Consider the following 22,145-nt stretch of genomic DNA (forward strand, 5'->3'; position numbering starts at 1 on the left):
ATGACCAATGATAAGTGTGGCCACAACCCCTATTCTGGAGGGGCTACTGTATTAGAGGGATGGACGATAAGCAGTAAAGCCCCCCATAAGGAAGGGTAAGCAGTAAAGTCCCCTAATTAACCTAGGCCACCCTGGAAGTAGCTTCCCTTTTGCTTGCAGTGTCTGGACACAGACTTTGAGTAATCCGATAGCACTTGGATCTCCATTTAAAAGTGAGTGCACCCTATTCTTCAACATATAGGTAATTTTATGTAAATTATTTTACAAACAGTATCGAGAGCATTACATAGACTTCTACCAGCACTTACACGTCTATATTTTTTCATTAATCTCCAGTGCATTGAAACAAAATTAGACAATAGAACATATCTATATTAGTTTTAAGTAGAGAGGCCTGCTTCAAACCACTAAACTAAAGAAAAAAAGGTTACAGATTTCTGTGAGTGAATGAACTCGACCCAGGCCTTACACACCTTTTGGGATGCCAAAACCAATTTTTTCCCTTGAAAGCTGAAATGATAGTGCCTATACATATGGAGTGGCCATTCCCTCACTTTTGGAAGGAAATCCTCATTTTTATATCAAGTTATTTCTTAAAAAAATATTGAAAAACTGACATCAAGAGTTTTTCCACTATTCACCACTTGGAAAGTTATTTATACTATAAACAAAGATTTATTTTTTTTAGTTGTCATGAAAATAATACGATTTTGTCTAAGAATTTCAAATTAAAGTTAAAAAAATAATACTTTGTGACTAGGAAATCGGTGTTGTCATACGTATTCAGATTCATAACTAATATAATTTAGTATAATATTAGTATGATAATGTACAACGTCTGTAACACAACAGAAAATAATATATACCATAGTTTAGCAATGTTTGCAAATTCTCACTGCTTTTTCAGTATATACACATTTTAGTGTTGTTGTACAGTTTCTTTTGGTTATCAGCACTCCATTTTATAAATATAATGAAAAATAACGAGCAAAAAGATTTTCATCCAAAGGATGGGTGATAATTAAAACCAACTTTCAAAATGTATGTCTCATAAAATAGACGGGAACTTGAGTGTAACTTTTTAGTACCACGAACGTCTTTCTGCTTTTTTGTGCTGGTTTATGTTCTTGGCCTTTCCTGAAGTATGCGGTATCAATCTACTGGACCAACTAGAGCGTTTCTCTAAGTTTCCATTCATTCTTAGCCAGATATAATTTAGAAAAACATTTATCACCAAGAAACTAGGACGATTCCAGGGCAGAAAGATTGCTCCATACTTAACAGAATGTTTTCTTCCAATAAATATAGAGCAATCATTTGCCCTTGGTTTGCTCCAGTTCTGTCTTAATAAATATGGTTTAGTCCAGTCTAGTGTGACAAAATACTTAATGAACAATAAATCCTTTAATAGCCTTTGTCTTTAATAAAAAAAATTCCATTGGCTTCAATAAATAATGTAGAATGTTTTCCATGTACAATGGTACCTATTTTTTAATATTATTCTAGCTTGACCTAAGGAACTCAAACAGTTTAGGGTTGACCTTTGAAAGTTCTCAGCCTTCACTTATTTTGAGCAATATCCCAAATAAACTGAACCATCAAAACACCTTCAAGACTAGTAAAGAAAACTACTTAAAAACAAAGGCAAGCAACAATAAGTAAGGACTGGCCAGGAAAAAAGGGGAACCAACTAAAAAACAAATATATCTAGAAACATGCAAGTACCCATGAACCGCATAGTTATGTACACAAATCATATGATCCAACAATAATAAGGACAACTAGGAACTTCTTCTTACCTTCACTGCAGTCTTTCCCTTGGAAGCCAGTCTGGGAACAATCGCACGTGACTTCTTCATTGACAACTGAACAAATTCCGCCATTCAGACAGACCTGGTCTTTGTCACATGGGTTTGTAGTGTCCTCCAGCTTAACATCATTGACCTTTAGAGGGGAAGAGTCTGAGAAATTGACCCGGACATTGTTTATCCAACCTTGGAAAGGGCTGTGGTCTTTTACTGTTGCACGGGTTAACTTCAATGTTGAAGATCTAAGTTCTGGAGGGATCCCACCTATAAAAAGATTACTGAAGACTGTCATGTCTCTCCGCTTTGATTTCACTTCTACCCATTTACTTTCTTTGTCTAAGATTAACGTAGTGTTTTTGAAATTTCGCTTGATGACCACTGAGTGCCAGTTGTTGTCATTTACAGCTAGGTCTGTCAGGAGAGAAGCTGGTTCGGCACAGAAGATAGAAAAACTTAACTTCAATTTCCCTTCATAAAGAATGAGCTCCAAGAAGTCGCAAAACCCCTCGTCATCGAAATATATAACTAGTCCGCTCGATCTTTTGGTCTTCATGTTAAAACTCATCTCACTCTCACAACAAGCATTCCACTTAGGGAAGCGAGTCCATTGGCCTTCTGTCCCAGGAAATTCCAGGCCACATCCTATGTCCACCATGCAGCCAAGAATTAATATCATCCAGATAATCAGGCCCCCCTGTTTAAGGACACTAGCCATTTTCAATGACTTAATGTCTTGAGGGTCCTTTAAATTGCGTGGATCTTCCAGATTGACTTCTTAGTGGGGAACCAATCCAGTGATAATGTTATGCCTTTACTATTGTTGCCCACTAGTGGTCAACAGACGGTCAAGTAAACCAAACACTTGTGCTTATTTATGAATTGTTGTGAGTAAAAAGGTGGAGCTCTAAGGTTCCATGGCGCCATGCATGGTGGACTCCTAATTCTTCTTTGGGTACGGTTCACTAAAGTCCAACTCCTTTTGGCATCCAAATTTGGATAATCTTTTTTTAGAGATTATCCAAAAGCTAAACATACACTTTTCTCTTCTCACTTAAATCCCATATTAAAAGTAGATGATGGGCAAGACGCCATGGCATTATAAAAGAGGGCATGAATCATCACTCATGGTTCTTCTAGATCCTCCTCTTCCAGTCAGGCAGGAATGATGCACCGGCAACCCAAAGCAAGTCTTCCACATGGAAAATCTTAACAACTCTTCTTTTTTCCTTTCCACGAGAATATTGAGATCCCATTCAGATGAAGTCTAATACAACCCATCAATCTGCAAGCAATTTAAAATCAGTAAGTATATAATCGACATTTTTCTGAAAGAGAAACATCTAGAACAGTTGAAGAAAATACAGATATAGCTGCAAACCTGAACCCAGCACTGTGATTGTATTATTATTATTATTACTATTGTTATTATTATTTCACTTTTCATCTAGATTGCAGATCATGGCAAAAAAAGGACATTAGTAGGCAGCGAAATTATGCATGCCAGCACAACAATGCATTACCATCTCCGGGTACATTCAAGCCATTACCAAGCAATTTTCCTTCAGGACTTTATCAATTTTATCTACATCTCATACACTATGAAGAAATCCATACAAAGCTATCAGTCACTTCCAATGTGTTTGGAAACATCATGAGGGAGAGCAGTATCCCCAGCAGGTCGCTAGCAAGCTGAGCTTATAGTGCGCCTCAACATTTAATTTTCACAAGGTGAGGTAGAATGTGAATGAATGCTGAAGAGATGTAATCACCATATCAGACATTATTGTCTTGGCTACCTCACCTCTCTCCCACCCCCCACCCAGTTCAGCCATGATCGCTCCTACAGCAAATAAAATCCAATTTGGCTCTTGCTTTCTAAGCGTCGCCCAAGCACCTTAACATCTTCACTGCTTCCAAGGCCTCTGCAGCCAAGGGGTTAATCCTGAACCCTCTCACAAGCTATTTGCTTGCTCATTAAGAGACCTGGGCAGAATTTAGTCAACATAAACCCCTTCGTAAGCATCAATGCAGCTGTTACATCTCGCACATGTGAGCCAGAGGATTTACACAGAAATCCACATGTTAATGATGAAGAAGCCATCAAGCACAGCTGTCACTTTACTTCCTTTAGGAACCAGATTTTTTTTTTTTTGCATGAATGAGTTAAACACAGAAACCTTTCCAGCAAATCAGGCAAAGACAAGAGAAACCCGCTGCAGAAGGCGATCATGTACATATAATTCTGCCTTTGCAAGTCCTTTCATGCATTCCCCCCTCTTAATTTATTGCTTAGACACGACAGCTCGATGCCTAATTAACACTTTTTTTTTTTTTAACAAGCAGAAACTGGCCTATAATTTATGACACCGCATTGTAGCCTGGCTTCCACCAGATAAAACTGCCACCCAAAAAAATAAAGAAAGAAATCAAGAAATAAAAATAACCAGAAGAAGGTGAATCCTGAACCAGCACATTGAGAGAACGCTACTGGGCAAAGTTCCTGTATAAGGAACAGAGGTGGCAGCACCACCAGGCTCTCTGCTTATATTACAGACAAGAAAGAAAGATCCTGTAGATCTTGCCTGCAAGCAAAGCACCCTCTGTAGTGTAGAGGAGGAGAGCAGCAACAGCACTCACACCTTCACATTGTTATTTAACTGGTGCCTGAATCACTCACTCCCATCAGCAGCTACCAGATGCCATCTCCTAAAGAGTTAAATCACAGTGTGCACTTTAAATAGCACCAGATAAATATTCCCCTCCTGGGGCACACAATGGCAGACCTATAAATGCTAGCATGAGAAAAAGAAAGATGTGTATTTAAATAAAGTGTGTCTGTGTATACACTGGGGTAGCTGCGGTTCTACTGCTTATCCTTCCTAGCCTGATAATATCAGTGCATTATCAATCATCTCAGTCTTGTCATTTGACTATATAATATCTGCTTCTAGCTGAGAACAATGCGAGGGAAAAATAATAAAAAAAATATAGAATTCCATTTCAAGTCATATCTACACCCACAGAAGGATAGGAGTCACAACCACAACAATGCTTCTCAACAACGCTGTACATTCATATAAATGGCACATCGACTGGTATTTCAAATCCCTCAGGGGGGAATCCTGATTATACAGACGCCTCTGTCAGAGAAGACCCCAAGAAAGCACAAACTACAGGGCTGGAATGACATGAAGCACCCCCCCCCCCCTCCCTGGGGAGAGCAGAGCAGTTCTTGCCTCTCAAAGGAACCCTCTTTTTCCCATAAATCTTTCCTCTCATTCCATCCTGGTATTTCTGGATCCCAATCCATTCCTGCTGAAATGATCAATTGATTTACCTACAGCTCCGTGTCTGCAGTTCCAAAAATAAATAAAAAATGCATAAATACATTACAAAAAATAAAGAATTAAATAAATAGATGCATGGGGAAGGGGGGTGGACTTCTCCTGCTAACACCATAATCAGGGAAAACAGAAGATAATGCAGCTGGGAAATAGCAGTAGGGGTGCAACACATCCCATATTCGCCTAATCCAGCTACCCCTCCCATTTTTTCCCCTTCATTATTCCGTCGCATAGACACAAGAAGAAGACATACCTCGGATGGGAAGAGGCACCAGGGCCGATGGAAGCCGCACACCAGCCATCCCTGCAGCCAGGAGTTGGGAGCTATGCTCCATCATCTCAGCCTCTCTGGTGCCTCCTGCTCAATATGCTGCCCGTGCATCGCCCAGAGACCCCCGCACAACACAGAGAGCCCCGCACTACAGGGGACCCCTCCCCTTCAAGGGTGAGGAAACCAGCAGAGGACGTTACCTGCGTCGTCCTGGCGAGCCCGGCTGGAGGAGGCTGTCAGCCCGAGGAAATCGCCCAGGTCCCCGGATAAAGCGAGCGCTCTGCCTTTCCAGCAGCTCCGATCAGCGGGAGTGAAGAAGGGGACGGAGGAGGGGAGGGGCTGACATGACGCCTGCCACTGTCCGTCTGCAGACTGGGGCGGGGCTTCGGCTTCCTGGGCTCTGCTGCAGCACCGTGGACAGCGCTGCCTCTGCCGTCAGATGCACGGCGCTATGAGCGATAGGGAACATACATGAAGCTTCAGCACCAGGGACAGCGCATCTCTATAGACTGCTATCAATGGCCACATACATGAAGTTTCAGCACCAGGGACAGCGCGTCTCTATAGACTGCTATCAATGGCCACATACATGAAGTTTCAGCACTAGGGACAGCGCATCTCTATAGACTGCTATCAATGGCCACATACATGAAGCTTCAGCACCAGGGACAGCACTTCTCTCTATAGACTGCTATCAATGGCCACATACCTGAAGCTTCAGCACCATGGACAGCTTCTCTCGATAGACTCAGCTCAGCACTATGGACAGCGCATCTCTCAATAGACTGCTATCAATAGCCACATGCATGAAGCTTCAGCACCATGGACATCAGGTCTGGCTATAGACTATCAATGGCCACTTATGCACTATGGACAGTGCTTCTCTCTATAGACTATTATCAATGGCCACATACATGAAGCTTCAGCACTATGGACAGCAGGTCTCTCTATAGACTCCGCTCAGAACCACGGACAGTGCATCGCTATAGACTTATCAATAGGCACATATATGAGTCTCCAGACTTGCTGAGATCCCCGGCATCCCTCTAGCAGTAGTGGCTGATCAGCCCTCCTTCCCAGCATCCACTGGGTGGTGCAGCCCTTGTGTTGTGTATCTCTGGGCTGCACCTACACATCAGACTGGGCTCGTCATCACACTCGACACTTTATATAACATGAACTGACTTTTATCACTGCTGGAAATAAAAATATATATATAGTCTTGTATAACGGGCAGCATGGTGGCGTAGTGGTTAGCGCTTTTGTCTTGCAGCGCTGGGTCCCCGTTTCAAATCCCAGCCATGTCAACATCTGCAAAGAGTTTGTATGTTCTCCCCGTATCTGGGTAGGTTTCCTCCATGCACTCAAGTTTCCTCCCACATCCCAAAAGCCTACAGATAAAGTTAATTGGCTTCTCCCTAAATTAGCCCTAGACTATGATACATGCACTACACGATACATACATAGACATATGACTATGGTAGGGACTAGATTGTGAGCCCCTCTGAGGGACAGTTAGTGATGAGACAATATACTCTGTACAGCACTGCGGAAGATGTTGGCGCTATATAAATACTAAAAAAAATAAAATAAATAATGTGGATGAGAGGCAGCCAGGGTGGTGTATGGTGGATACAGCAATCACAATAATAAAATAAAGATGTCTTACCTCAAGAAGATGTATAGATGTTGAGTTGAAATAAACTATTCTATTGCACAAACAGACAATGTGTTTCGTGATTGAAGCGCTCACTTCTTCATGTCAATAATGTGCCAAAGGTATAATGTAACAGAACTTAGGGTGCCCTGAGTTCTGTTACACTATACTTCCGGAATATTATTGACCTAAAGAAGTGAGCATTTGACTCACATAACAAGTTGACATTTAAATTTATTTATTTCAACACAAAACCTATACATCTTATTGAGGGAAGACACCTCCTTTATTTTATAATTGTGATTACTTTATCCATCATACACCACCCTGGCTGCCTCTCATCCAGTTCTTGCACAGTTCTTTACCCTCCTTTGGGGAAGGGCTCCAGGCCTGATCTTTTTTATATAGAGAGCGACCACCAAGAAAGAGAGATCTTATCCCAAACCTGAGTGTGGGCCGACTGTTTCCCACACGCACTGAAGGTGGTTGCAGAATAGCAATCCTGATTTGTGAGTACCTAGATCTCTTTTCTTCAAACTTCCTTCCAGATATTTAACATATTGCACAATACTGGGCTCCTTTCCATATTTTATTTTGTTTTTTTCCAAGGTCAATCGACCAACCTCCCTCAAACTTTGGTATAATCACCGCTTTGGACTCTTTCAGGTTTTTGGAGTTTTTACAGCCTGGCTGAAATTAAAATAAAATGAGGGTTATCACTGATTAGAACACCATACTTAAAGTGGACCAAAATTAAAAATACAAGATTTCAGAAATAAAATCTATTTTCTAAATTATAATAATAAATAGCAGCCTTTTTTCAGCTGCATGATGACAAATATAAAATATTTTACATTTATTGGAGGAACCCCTCCCTTCCTTTCATATTGTCGGGACAGAATCCGGCAGACTGGTGGAGTAGATGGTGTCCAGCAAAGGAGGAATTGCTAATGGCTGCCCCCAGTATAACCCTAGCTATGAAAAGAGAAGGGTGAAAAGCATGCACTGAAATGATCATAGGTTTGAAGGAGTGTTTATTTATCTTTGTATGTGTCAGAGTCTGGCAACTAAATATTTTGAATTAAAAAAAATATGTTTGGTGTGGGTTCGCTTTAAAGGAACTCAGAGCTGGATTACACAAAACAATTTATACATACCTGGGGCTTCCTCCAGCCCCATACGCTCCGATCGCTTCCACGCCGCCGCCCTCAGCCCTCTGCAGCGCCAGTACCGGGTTCCCACACTTCCGTCACTCGGCGCCAGTCTGACATAAGAGAAGTGCGCTTTTTGCATATCTCCCCAGCAGACACTGGAGAGACACATAGAGGGTGTACTTCTCCTGCGTAAACTAGCTCAGACTGATGGAAGTGTGGTAACACAGTACCGGTGCTGCACAAGACTGAGGGCAGCAGTGTGGGAGCGATCGGAGCATATGGGGCTGGAGGAAGCCCCAGGTATGTATAAAAGTCAGCAGGCACATGGCAGCCAATAAGCTATCCCTCCCACCTGGACCCGCCCCTCACACACCTATCAGAAAGCCAACACAGAAGCCATGTTGCAGTCTGTGTTTGGCTTCTGTTCTAGGCAGATCAGGGGCAGTGTGCTTCTGACAGGAAGGGAGTTAGTTAGGCCTGTGTTCTGTGTCTTCAGTGCAGATTCTTGCTGCTACCGCATTGTCCTGAACAGGTAAGCCTTTCTTAGGGCTGATACATTGTTTTTCTTGCTATTGTATTGCTCTTCTGTGGCCAGTGCACACGTTAGCTGTTGGGGAGAGGTCTTCTGGTCCTAATAGTGCACTGACCATAACCCACCTTCACACCACTACTGGCATCTAGTATCCATTGGCCCCTGTGTAAAACCTCAGTGCAGTAGGAGACAGGTCTGCTCATCCTAGTATTGCACTGACCATGGAGACAGGTCTGCTCTGGTCCTAGTATTGCACCAACCCTAACCCAATAATCCTTCACCACCACTACTGGCATCTAGTATCCACTACTCCCCCTGTATAAGGCCTCAGTACAGAATCCATGTTTTTTTAGAGGGTCACTTAACTGTCATTGAACTACCTCAGCCTGATCATAGAGGCTGGAAAACCGCCATCACCTACACTCCCACAATAGTGCGCACAAGCACGGCGGCCACTACACACCATTACACAAAGATTGCAGCTGAGAGGACTAACATTTATGTCCTGGAGGTGTCAAGTGGTTAAAACAAAGATACGTAATCACTAAAGGTCTTTGTGGTCGTTTACGGACTGCAGTGCGTTAAATGTGGCACTTTGTCTGTCAGTGTAAAGCGGGCATAACCCTTACACTACCTGATGGACGTGTTCACATGCCAGATGTTTTAAAGCACTTTATTACACCAATTTAGGAATGTACCGTGATTTTTGCCCTTCAGCGATTAAAACATGACCCAACTCCATCATTTTTGGTGGGACTTTTGCCATGGATCCACCTCCGGCATGCTCCCATTCAGGTGTTAGGCCCCTTGAAACAACTTTTCCATCACTTTTGTGGCCCAAAACAGTCTTTGTAGGTTTTAAAATTCCCCTTCTCATTGGATTCTATGGAGATTTGCAGATTTGCCAGATTCATGAACTTTTTACAGAGGTTCGGATTCAAAATATGCGAACCTAAAATGTGATATTCAGCCCATCTCTATTGCCTGGTAATCCTGCTGATCCTCCACCTCTAATGTTAGACCCGGAACAAGCATGCAGATCAGATTTTCTGACTGAAGTGTGACTGGATTAGCTGCAGGCTTGTTGCAGGTGTGTGAGGTATGCATGGAGTGGTGTATCACACTGCGTGCGCTTACGTAGGTAGGTGGGTACACTGTGAACAACAGGTAGGTATATGCAGTGATGGGTATTACAATGGGCACCTGTCACACACAGACAGGTTCCGGACAGGCACAGTGACACTGTGTACGCTATGCAGTGATGGGTATTACAATGTGCACCTGTCACACACACAGGTAGTCACTGAATGTGCTCAGTGCTGGGCCTGGCAGTGGCACACACAGTAGGAATTGCCAAGGCTATCTATGCAACACAAGTGTCAGTGGGACCAACACACAAAAAAAAATAGATCACAAGAACAAGATTAGCTCACAAAAGAGCTGTTGAGGGGTGCTTTTTTTAGCAATAAGAATCAGCAAGGAGCAAGCTAAGAAGCCTACAAGAGCCTAACTAAGCTTTCCCTATGAGAGTCTGCAGCAGCTATCCCTTCTCGAATTACTGTAGGCCCATGAGTGAGTCCAATGCCTGACGCTGCCTGCCTTTTATAAGGGGGGTGGGGCTCCAGGAGAGAATGTAGCCTGATTGGCTACAATGTGCCTGCTGACTGTGATGTAGAGGGTCAAAGTTGACCCTCATGATGCACTATGGGGCGAAATGAACTTCTGGAAAAGTTTGCGGTTCTCTGCAATCAGGAACCCCGGAAGTTCGCCTGGAACCGTTCGCCGGCGAACCTGTTCGGGCCATCTCTATGTGCCATAGGAAAACATAGGCATTACTTTGAAATTCGAATTGAAAGTATGTTTTTTTCTGGAGTGAAATGAGCCATAAATTACCTCTCTCCTATGTTGCGGTCACTTACAGTAAGTAGTAGAAATCTGATCTTACCGGTTTTGGGCTAGTCCATCTCTCCATGGGGGATTCTCAGCAAGGCTTTTATTCTTTATAAAGGCATTCCCTGAAAAAAAGATCTATACTATGTGCTTTGCACACCACACTTTCCCTCCCTTCTTGGGGCCCCGGATCTATCGGGATCCTAGCAACACCCCTGAATAAGCATGCAAGATTTGCTGATCACAATGTATTCTCTCACATGTAATCTTTGGTGCATTTTTTTTTCATGCAATAAAAGAGCTATACCTGTTTGTGGTGCTGCTGCTGGATATTGCTTCACTTTATGCAAGATTTGAATGCATATTTTGCCTTGCAAATAACATATTCAAATATGTATTAAAGCCATAGCAAATGCAACAAGCTACATTTTAATTTGAGTTTATGTACCAACGGACTACTGTGGGCAGTGGCCAGTTTTTCCCTGTGCTTTGCATATAGTGGGGGTCCTGGGGAATGAGGGTGGAGAATGACACTGAGATCACAGTGCTGGGTGGAAATACTGGAGGTGGGTGCCATCCTTTAGGCCTGGGGCCCACTACAGCCCTTCCTGGAGCTTTTATTCCTGTTTCGAGAAATTCCAAAAGCGTTTTTCAGTGATAGTCTATAGAAGTGATTCCACATAAGCGATTGCGATTTTCCAAAATTGCAATTGAGGTGCCTGTAGCACTTTCAGAGCAATTTTATTCTAGAAATATTGCAGGGCCCAAAATCACGCTCCCTGAAATTACTCTGGAAAGCGCTCAATGTTGGTAAAATTACTGTGAAAAACACTAGAACAAGCTCCCTCTGCAACCTCTCACTGGTGGAGCTCTCTTCTGTAACTCCATCCCTTATTATCCCCTTACTAACTCCCTCCCTCTGCTGTAACCTTCCAGAGTGACTGCTCTTCTCTGTAACCCTTCTCTACCTATTGCTCCCCTCTGTATCTCTTCAGTAGTAGCTGTCCTCTGTCTCTGGGTTGTGCACTCTTGTGATGGACAATGCTGGGAGGACATCCACTATATCTTTGCTTGCCATTAAACATAAAGTGAACTGGTAAGAACCCGTTTACCTGTTTACAGCAATGTGTGTATGGGGAGGAGGCACAATTATTTTTTCCAGTACAACATGATTCTTTCTCCCTTTGATCTGGTGTTTTGCATGGAAATTACTGTCAGTGAGACAGATTGCTTTCTATCTGCTCCATCCAGCAGTCATAGCTGAGTTTCTTTAGTAGGTGCTAGCTGAGCTTCAGCACAAGGTAGGGTTTGCTCATCCAGTTGGATACCACCAGAAGCATACACAGCTGAAGGGATGTTGAGGAACCCTGGTTTGAGGTAACAGCAGCTCACAGGAAATCCTGGATGGTGCCAAGCATTTGGCTGCCACAGGCATTGCGTAGATGAGGAGTCATCTTGTGATCAGACAGGTCAGCAGGACTTTTTGTACCATTTAGAGATTGCAGGTTGCTACTTTCAGATCACATATTTCCTCTTACCAGACACAAGCACATTACCTCATTTTATCATTGTGCTCTGCGTAGAGCTGAGCTGAAATTTTCGTAATTTCGCATTACTATAATTACGCATGCGAAATTTGCGATTACGATGCGAAATTAGCGTAGCGAAATTGCCATTAAAATCGTAATTGAAAATACCGTAAGCGTAATTTTCAACGCGAAATTTCACGTTTCGTTCATGCCGTAATTTCGCATTAAACGCTACCGTAATTTCGCGTTAAACCGTAACGCTCCGTATAATATAAAAAAGCCGCCGACTTTAAGGGTTAATAGCAAAGCCCCCTTAAATGCTAAGAGCCTCAAATTTGGAGAATATATTAAGGAGATCAGGAGGAATAAGAGGAAAATTTTTTTTTTCAAAAAGACCTTATAGTTTTTGAGAAAATCGATTTTTAAGTTTCAAGGGCAAAAATGTCTTTTAAATGCGGAAAATGTCAGGTTTTTTTTGCACAGGTAACAATAGTGTATTATTTTCATAGATTCCCCCAAGTGGGAAGAGTTTTACTTACTTCGTTCTGAGTGTGGGAAATATAAAAAAAAAACGACGTGGGGTCCCCCCTCCCAGACCTCTTTAACCCCTTGTCCCCCATGCAGGCTGGGATAGCCAGAATGCGGAGCACCGGCCGCGTGGGGCTCCGCACCCTGACTATACCAGCCCGCATGGTCCATGGATTGGGGGGTCTCGGAAGGGGAGGGGCAGCCAAGCTTTCCCCTCCCCCTCCGAGCCCTTGTCCAATCCAAGGACAAGGGGCTCTTCTCCACCTCCGATGGGCGGTGGAGGTGGAGGCCGCGATTTCCTGGGTGGGGGGTTCATGGTGGAATCTGGGAGTCCCCTTTAAAAAGGGGTCCCCCAGATGCCCACTCCCCTCCCAAGAGAAATGAGTATAGAGGTACTTGTAGTACCCCTTACCCATTTCCTTTAAGAGTTAAAAGTAAATAAACACACAAACACATAGAAAAAGTATTTTAATTGAACAAAAAACATAACCACGAAAAAAGTCCTTTAATATTCTTAATTAACCATTAATACTTACCTGTCCCTTTAAATAAATGATCCCACGCAATATCCTCGGAAATGTTCTATCAGTTACAATGTAACAAAGTTATTACAATATAACAACTTTGTTACATTGTAACTACGCCGCACCCGACGTCACTCACCGCCGCCGCCGCCGCCGCGTCTGCGCTGCAGGACCCGACAGAGCTCTGAGCTATAGCTCAGAGCTCTCGAAAGCATCTTTGTATTTGGGCTCCAAGGAGCCCCATTGGTCCTTAGCAGACCAATGGGGTTCCTTCTGATTTGAAGGAACCCCATTGGTCTGCTAAGGACCAATGGGGCTCCTTGGAGCCCAAATACAAAGATGCTTCTCAGAGCTCTGAGCTATAGCTCAGAGCTCTGTCGGGTCCGTGCAGGACGCTAAGTCCCCGCCGGCTCCGCTGCCCTCCCCGCCTCTCCCACATGTCACCCACATGTCACCCACATGTGGGTGACATGTGGGTGACAGATGTGGGCGGGGTGGACAGCGGGAGCTGCGGGGACTTAGCGTCCTGCACGGACGCGTATGCGGCGGCTGAGCGGCGAGTGGCGTCGGGTGCGGCGTAGTTACAATGTAACAAAGTTGTTACATTGTAATAACTTTGTTACATTGTAACTGATAGAACATTTCCGAGGATATTGCGAGGGATCATTTATTTAAAGGGACAGGTAAGTATTAATGGTTAATTAAGAATATTAAAGGACTTTTTTCGTGGTTATGTTTTTTGTTCAATTAAAATACTTTTTCTAAGTGTCTGTGTGTTTATTTACTTTAACTCTTAAAGGAAATGGGTATGGGGTACAAGTACCTCTATACTCATTTCTCCTGGGAGGGGGGGTGGGCATCTGGGGGACCCCTTTTTAAAGGGGACTCCCAGATTCCACCATGAACCTCCCCCCCAGGAAATCGCGGCCTCCACCTCCACCGCCCATCGGAGGTGGAGAAGAGCCCCTTGTCCTTGGATTGGACAAGGGCTCGGAGGGGGAGGGGAAAGCTTGGCTGCCCCTCCCCTTCCGAGACCCCCCAATCCATGGACCATGCGGGCTGGTATAGTCAGGGTGCGGAGCCCCACGCGGCCGGTGCTCCGCATTCTGGCTATCCCAGCCTGCATGGGGGACAAGGGGTTAAAGAGGTCTGGGAGGGGGGACCCCACGTCGTTTTTTTTTTATATTTCCCACACTCAGAAAGAAGTAAGTAAAACTCTTCCCACTTGGGGGAATCTATGAAAATAATACACTATTGTTACCTGTGCAAAAAAAACTGACATTTTCCGCATTTAAAAGACATTTTCGCCCTTGAAACTTAAAAATCGATTTTCTCAAAAACTATAAGGTCTTTTTGAAAAAAACATTTTTCCTCTTATTCCCACTGATCCCCTTAATATACCCTGGGAATTTGGTGTTCCTAAACTTTAAGCAGGCTTTGCTATTAACCGTTAAAGTCGGCGGGTTTTTAAATGTTTACATTTTTCCTTTGAAACTTTAACATCGATTTTCTCAAAAACTATAAGGTCTTTTTGAAAAAAAAAATTTTCCTCTTATTCCTCCTGATCTCCTTAATATATTATTCAAATTTGAGGCTCTTAGCATTTAAGGGGGCTTTGCTATTAACCCTTAAAGTCGGCGGCTTTTTTATATTATACGGAGCGTTACGGTTTAACGCGAAATTACGGTAGCGTTTAATGCGAAATTACGGCATGATACGACTGTAATGCGAAAATTACGCTTACGCGAAATTTCACGAAATCCTTCTTCATTACGATTATGTACTTACGGCCATAATCGTAATTACACTAATTACGCGAAATTTCGCAAAATCGTAATTAGGTCATTACGCTCATCTCTAGCTCTGCGGTCTTTAACTCTTTCTTACTTTTTTTATTTTTTCTTTGGAACTGCTTTCCCCAGAATTCTCTGCAATCTGACTGGCTAGATATGAAAAAGAAATTTATTTAGATTGACCATAGTTTATTGTATAAAACCCCTCTGCAGGGCCATTTCTGACATCCTATGTCACTCCCCACATGCAGTTTATGGAGGGGGGGGGGAGGGGGGATTTATGCTCCTTTGAGAACTATCTTTTTTTCCCCTCTTTTCTGTAGTGCTGTACATAGTACACAACAAATAGTGGGTAGCACAGATACATGAGATGTTCAGAACTCTGCACAATCAGGACATCCAGCAATACAAATACAGTCAGTTGATGTATGGTTTGAGACATCATCAATACTAGTGAATGTCCATAATATAACTTACAGCAGAAAGAATAAGAAACATAGGAGGAGGTCCCTGCCCTTGCCAGCTTACAGTCTCGAAGGTGGAGACCTCAGGGAAGGAGAGAGGGATTAGGGGTGAGGCAGTGAACCTACCATGCTACCTGTATTAAATCTTAGGTGCATCTGAGCACGTGTGTTTTCAGAATATGTTTGAAGGTTTCCAGACTTGGAGCATGATGGACAGGTTGTGTGGGAGAGAGTTCCAAAGCAAAGGTGATGCTTGTGAGAAGTTCTAGATGCGAGAGTGAAAGGAGGCGACTAAGGAGAGCACAGCTAGAGGACAAGAGGTCTCCTGGGAGGAGCAAATATTCTACAATAGCATTGCCCAAGGACTATGTTACAAGCAGAGCAGGATCATCCACCAGGCAACCTAGGCAGATGCTTGGGGCCTAGTGGGCATCAAGGAGCCCACCTGCCACCTTCTTCATCCTCTCTCCACATCAGCTTGTGAAAAGGGCAACAACGGGACCCCAAATCTGCTCCCTTACCTAGGGCCCCTTACATCTTAATCCCTTCCTGGTTACAAGGGCACTGGAATACACTGTAGAGCTGAGTTCCCCAACCCTGTCCTCAAGGCCCAACGACAGCGCATGTTCTGCAGGAAACCACAAACATGCACAGGTGGGGTAATTAGTGTCTCAGCAGAGCTGATTACCTACCTCTGTGGATTTCCACAAAGCATGCACTGTTGGTGGTACTAGAGGACAGGGCTGGGGAACACTGCTCTAGAGGACCCTAGAAAGCTGAAATACATCATGGAGACACAGGAATGTACTGCAGACTGCCGGAAACAGAATCTTATTAATAAATAGAGTGCAGGGTTAGTGATGTAGCGAACGGTTCCAGGCGAACTTTTGCGGAAGTTCGATTTGCCCCATAATGCACTATGAGGGTCAACTTTGACCCTCTGCATCACAGTCCCCCCCCCCCCCTTATATAAGGCAGGCTCCGGCGGCCATTAGCCTCACTCGTAGGCATGCTGCAAATAGACAGACTAGGGAGAGCTGCTGCAGACTTGTTCTCCTAGGGACAGATTAGTTAGGCTCTTGGCTTGCTCCTGGCTGATTGTTATTGCTAAAATAGCACCCCTCAACAGCTCTTTTAAGAGCTCAAATGTTTTCCTGATGTGTTTTTTTTTTTGTGTTGCTTATTGACACTGACATTATGCAGCCCTATCTGTTGCAGCTGGACCTTGGTAATTGTTATTACTGTGCCAGCCAGGCCCTGCCTAACTATCTATACTGGGACACCTACCTATGCCTACCTAACTACTGGGGCACCTACTTACCTATACGGGGACACCTACCTACCTATACTAGGGGACCTACCTATGCCTACCTACCTATACTGGGACTCCTACCTATGCCTAGCTAACTACTGGGTCTCCTACCTATGTCTAGCTAACTACTGAGGCACCTACCTATGCCTACCTACCTATACTGGGTCTCCTACCTATGCCTAGCTAACTACTGAGGCACCTACCTATGCCTACCTACCTATACTGGGACTCCTACCTATGCCTAGCTACCTATACTGGGACACCTACCTATGCCTAGCTACCTATACTGGGACTCCTACCTATGCCTAGCTAACTACTGGGACACCTACCTATGCCTACCTACCTATACTGGGACTCCTACCTATGCCTACCTACATACAAGAAGATAATAAGGTCGTTGCTTCATTGTGGACAGACCAAATTTGATCAGCTGGACAGTCACTGTTGTTCTATCATTGAGCTACCACAGCCCGGCGACCATATGGGCTGGAAAACTGCCACGGCCTGCACTCTGGCCATGGTGCGCACCAGTCCAGCATGGCTGTCACTACGCAAACAGCTGTTTGCGGTGCGTTACACGGTGAGTTTGGTGTGTCAGTGTGAAGCAGTACTCTAATTACACTCCCTGATTGATGTATACACATGCAAGATGTTTGAAAGCACTTAGGCCTGCAATTTAGCATTCAATGTGATTTCTGCCCTTAAAACGCTGCTTTGCGTCACATCCAGATTTTTCCCCGGGACTTTTGGCATGTATCCCACTCCGCCATGCCCCCCTCCAGGTGTTAGACCCCTTGAAACATCTTTTCCATCACTTTTGTGGCCAGCATAATTTTTTCTATTTTTCAAAGTTTGCCTCCCCATTGAAGTCTATTGCAGTTCGCAAACTTTTCCGCAAACCGAACCTTCCGCGAAGGTTCACAATCCGAAAAACGGAGGTTCGCAACATCACTATGCAGGGTATCACCACATACATTAGAGGGCGCCCCTGGCTTTTGCCTGGATGGCTCATGCCCACAAACAGCCCTGACTATATGGGTTTTATTGGTTCTCCAGACTTTGTCTTTAGAGGACCACTATCGTAAAAAGTTATTAAATTCAAAATGTATGTGTATGCAATATGCATATGTAATATATATATATATATATATATATATATATATATATATATATATATATATATTACTTTTTTCCCTACATTGCAGACACCATACGTTGTAAAAATCTGACAGATCTGATAGAACTTTGGACTAGTCAATCTCCTCCTGCGAGATTCTCAGGGTTCTCTTTATTTTCAAAAGCACTTACTAAACAGCAGTTGCTCAACCTAACTGCCAAAATAGTGTGCATGTGAGTAGGAAGGCTGGCTGAGTACATATTATTGTGGTGCGGTTTAGTTTAGCGCAGGGAGAGCTGAATGACAGAGGGAGATGTTATTGGGGGTCCGGCAACTGCCAGAGCCCCGAATTACAACTACGCAGGGCGTGCAGCAAAGCAGTGCTGCTATGATGGCACACGGCGCTCAGCGCTGCTGAAGTAACCTGCTTCAGGCTGGCCAATAGGGGTGACAACGCATAGTAGAACTCTGGGAGAAGCATGTGATCAGTTTGATCAGCTGACAGATTTGTAACGTTCTGATTTGTGGGAAAGACTTCCGGGTGTAACACATGATCAGGACCAGCAAATAATGCCTCTGTGTCTCCTGTGCACTGCTCTCTGCCCTTCCCCCCTCCCCCTGCATGTAATTGCTGACATGCAGCTTATTGGAAGTCGCCAGGGTAAGGGTCATCCCTTGCAGGAGAGGCACTCCTGCAAAACACCCACTGGGGGGCGTTCCTAGTGCCCCTTCCCCAGCTCTAATGGGCAGCTCTGCCTCTCCCCTGCCTCCCTGCACTCTGCTTTGTGATGAGACTCACAGAGCAGAGATTCCAGAGTTGGGACCCCAGGGGTGATAGATTGCTGGCCACAGGAGCTGCGCAGAGCGTCAGGAAATGAGACTACCTGATCTGGCTAGCCCCCCAGATCAGGTAGCATTTTTTTTTTACTAAAATTTCAACCTCAGATTCACTTAAACTCAACTATATGATAGTCAATGGTTACAATATAACAAAGATTCATTTTCTTTTTACTTTTTGTATATGTTATGGCCAAGGCCTTCTGGCCAGTGTGGCCAGTTCCCATATTGTCCGACCAATGTAGGAAGTGACCAAGAGATGTGCCCAAGGTCAGATGTAAGAGGAAACATTATACTTTGGTGAGGTGACAAAAACATTTTCTTCCAAATGTGTGACCTGCAGGCTTATAACACTAACCCTCACCTCTCTAGTGCCTGAACCTAATCTCCACTCCTCTCCTCTACCCAACACTAACCTCCCCTCTCCTCTACCCAACACTAACCTCCCCTCTCCTCTGCCCAACACTAACCTCCCCTCTCCTCTGCCCAACACTAACCTCCCCTCTCCTCTGCCCAACACTAACCTCCCCTCTCCTCTGCCCAACACTAACCTCCCCTCTCCTCTGCCCAACACTAACCTCCCCTCTCCTGTGCCCAACACTAACCTCCCCTCTCCTGTGCCCAACACTAACCTCCCCTCTCCTGTGCCCAACACTAACCTCCCCTCTCCTGTGCCCAACACTAACCTCCCCTCTCCTGTGCCCAACACTAACCTCCCCTCTCCTCTGCCTAACACTAACCTCCCCTCTCCTCTGCCCAACACTAACCTCCCCTCTCCTCTTCCTAACACTAACCTCCCCTCTCCTCTGCCCAACACTAACCTCCCCTCTCCTCTGGCCAACACTAACCTTCCCTCTCCTCTTCCTAACACTAACCTCCCCTCTCCCCTTCCTAACGCCAACCTTCCCTCTCCTCTACCTAAAATTAACCTCCCCTCTCCTCTACCTAACACTAACCTCCCCTCTCCTCTTCCTAACACTAACCTTCCCTCTCCTCTTCCTAACACTAACCTTCCCTCTCCTCTTCCTAACACTATCCTCCCCTCTCCTCTGTCTAACACTAACCTCCCCTCTCCTATTCCTAACACTAACCTCCCCTCTCCTCTGCCCAACACTAACCTCCCCTCTCCTCTGCCCAACACTAACCTCCCCTCTCCTCTACCCAGCACTAACCTCCCCTCTCCTCAACACTAACCTCCCTTCTCCTATTCCTAACACTAACCTCCGCTCTCCTCTGCCCAACACTAACCTTCCCTCTCCTCTTCCTAACACTAACCTCCCCTCTCCTCTGCCCAACACTAACCTCCCCTCTCCTCTACCCAACACTAACCTCCCCTCTCCTCTACCCAACACTAACCTCCCCTCTCCTCTACCCAACACTAACCTCCCCTCTCCTATTCCTAACACTAACCTCCCCTCTCCTCTGCCCAACACTAACCTTCCCTCTCCTCTGCCCAACACTAACCTTCCCTCTCCTCTTCCTAACACTAACCTCCCCTCTCCCCTTCCTAACATTAACCTTCCATCACCTCTACCTAAAACTAACCTCCCCTCTCCTCTCCTATGGCTATAGGGGTCACCTATCCTGGCTATCTATACTGGGAGCACCTATCCTGGCTATTTATACTGGGGGTACCTATACCTGTCTACCTATTCTGGGGGGCCCTATACCCCTATAACTGGCTTCCTATATTGGGAGCACCAATATCTGTCTACTTATACTGGGGGCACCTATACCTGGCTATTTATACTGGGGGCACCTATACCTGGCTTCCTATACTGGGAGCACCTATACCTGGCTTCCTATACTGGGAGCACCTATACCTGGCTTCCTATAATGGGAGCACCTATACCTGGCTTCCTATACTGGGAGCACCAACATCTGTCTACTTATACTGGGGGCACCTATTCCTGGCTACCTATTCTGGGAGCACCAACATCTGTCTACTTATACTGGGGGCACCTATTCCTGGCTATTTATACTGGGGGCACCTATACCTGGCTATTTATACTGGGGGCACCTATACCTGGCTTCCTATACTGGGAGCACCAACATCTGTCTACTTATACTGGGGGCACCTATACCTGGCTACCTATTCTGGGGGCACCTATTCCTGGCTATTTATACCGGGTCACCTATTCCTGGCTACCTATTCTGGGGGCACCTATACCTGGCTTCCTACATACCTATACTGAGAGAGTTTTTCTTTTGGGGGGCACGCCATGGCTATAATGCACCATGGAATTTGTCGGGTGCTGAGTGATCATTCCAAATCGGGGAGGGGGAGGGGCAGCCACAATTTTACTTCAGGCAGGAAAAAGTCTAGAGCGGGTCCTGCAGCCTACAACACACTCATTCCATCCATCCTTATCCTTCTATACATTATTAACATTCTCTCACCATCCGGACTGCTAAAAGAATTTGCCTTCTTCAGAATTGCCTTATTCACAGCAAATTGATTTCATTGGGATTCTATCAAAATAATTAGCAGCAGAACATCATACTTTACAGCAGCTTGGGATTAAAACATCTCCCTTCATCCAATCCTGACATACTCAGCAAGACGATTCTTATTTGATCAATATAGCCAGATTTATGCCGTATGCCCCATAACCAGACTGTTGTGTGCTGCTCCCTAGTGGTGACTCTGGCTATTGTATGACTGGGAAGGAAATCTGTCACTGAATATAAATGATAGTTATACTTGCAGTTAATTCTTAACTTCATTACAGAATTTAATTTGCCAAGGTTGGATTTTTATTTTTTTCAAACCTGAGCTAAAGGGAACATTAATGAATATAACTTAGTGGTTTTTTACAGTATTACTTTATAAATTATTTAGTCAGTGTTTGCCCATTGTAAAATCATCCCTCACCCTGATTTACATTCTTAGATGTATCACTTACATTTAAATCATTTAAATGTATCTCCATCTTTACTGTTGGCAAGGAGGAGCATTACTGGGGGATGCTGTTTGTTGTGTGTTGTGGAGTGAGCAGAGACAACACCTGATCTCCCAGAATGCTCTTGTGCAGAAGGATCATAGCCTTGACTGACATCACTGGGAGGGCGGAATTAGGAAGCAAAATACAGCAATTTATAGATAAATGAGTGTTTCTGATGCTGAAACCAGAAAAAAATACTGAAAGATACATCTCACCCTGTTTCCGCAAAATCACCAAGCGACATGAAATACTATTCCCTGTTCGAGTCATAGCAACTTGGAGGGAGAAGTAATTTGGGGTCCAGCAGTCACAGAAACCCAGTATACCCTTACACAGGGTGCGGACTCGAGCACTGAAGCTATAGCAGTGCCAATCTGCTACATCGGTTAGGGTATGGCACCAGTGGTAGAGGCCTGGTTTGGTTAGGCGTTGGTGGGGGA

The 22,145-nt window shown here is 44.6% G+C and overlaps 1 protein-coding gene across 24 annotated transcripts in view; it reads right to left on the bottom strand.

Annotated features, from left to right (window-relative positions):
* Window positions 1-5,741, bottom strand: part of LOC137504538 (neurexin-1) — a 2,090,050-nt gene extending 2,084,309 nt beyond the window's left edge. For all 24 annotated transcript variants that reach the window (XM_068233108.1, XM_068233107.1, XM_068233118.1 and 21 more), the window contains exons 1-2: window positions 5,624-5,741; window positions 1,800-3,090 (exon numbers count right to left, since the gene is read on the bottom strand). In XM_068233108.1, the coding sequence (XP_068089209.1) occupies window positions 1,800-2,523 (724 nt within the window). In that variant the 5' untranslated portion in view covers window positions 2,524-3,090; window positions 5,624-5,741. The remainder of the gene's footprint in view (window positions 1-1,799; window positions 3,091-5,623) is intronic.
* Window positions 5,742-22,145: the final 16,404 nt, after the last annotated feature.

The sequence above is a fragment of the Hyperolius riggenbachi genome, chromosome 4 (genome assembly GCF_040937935.1).
Source record: "Hyperolius riggenbachi isolate aHypRig1 chromosome 4, aHypRig1.pri, whole genome shotgun sequence".
In the NCBI taxonomy this organism is placed as follows: domain Eukaryota; kingdom Metazoa; phylum Chordata; class Amphibia; order Anura; family Hyperoliidae; genus Hyperolius; species Hyperolius riggenbachi.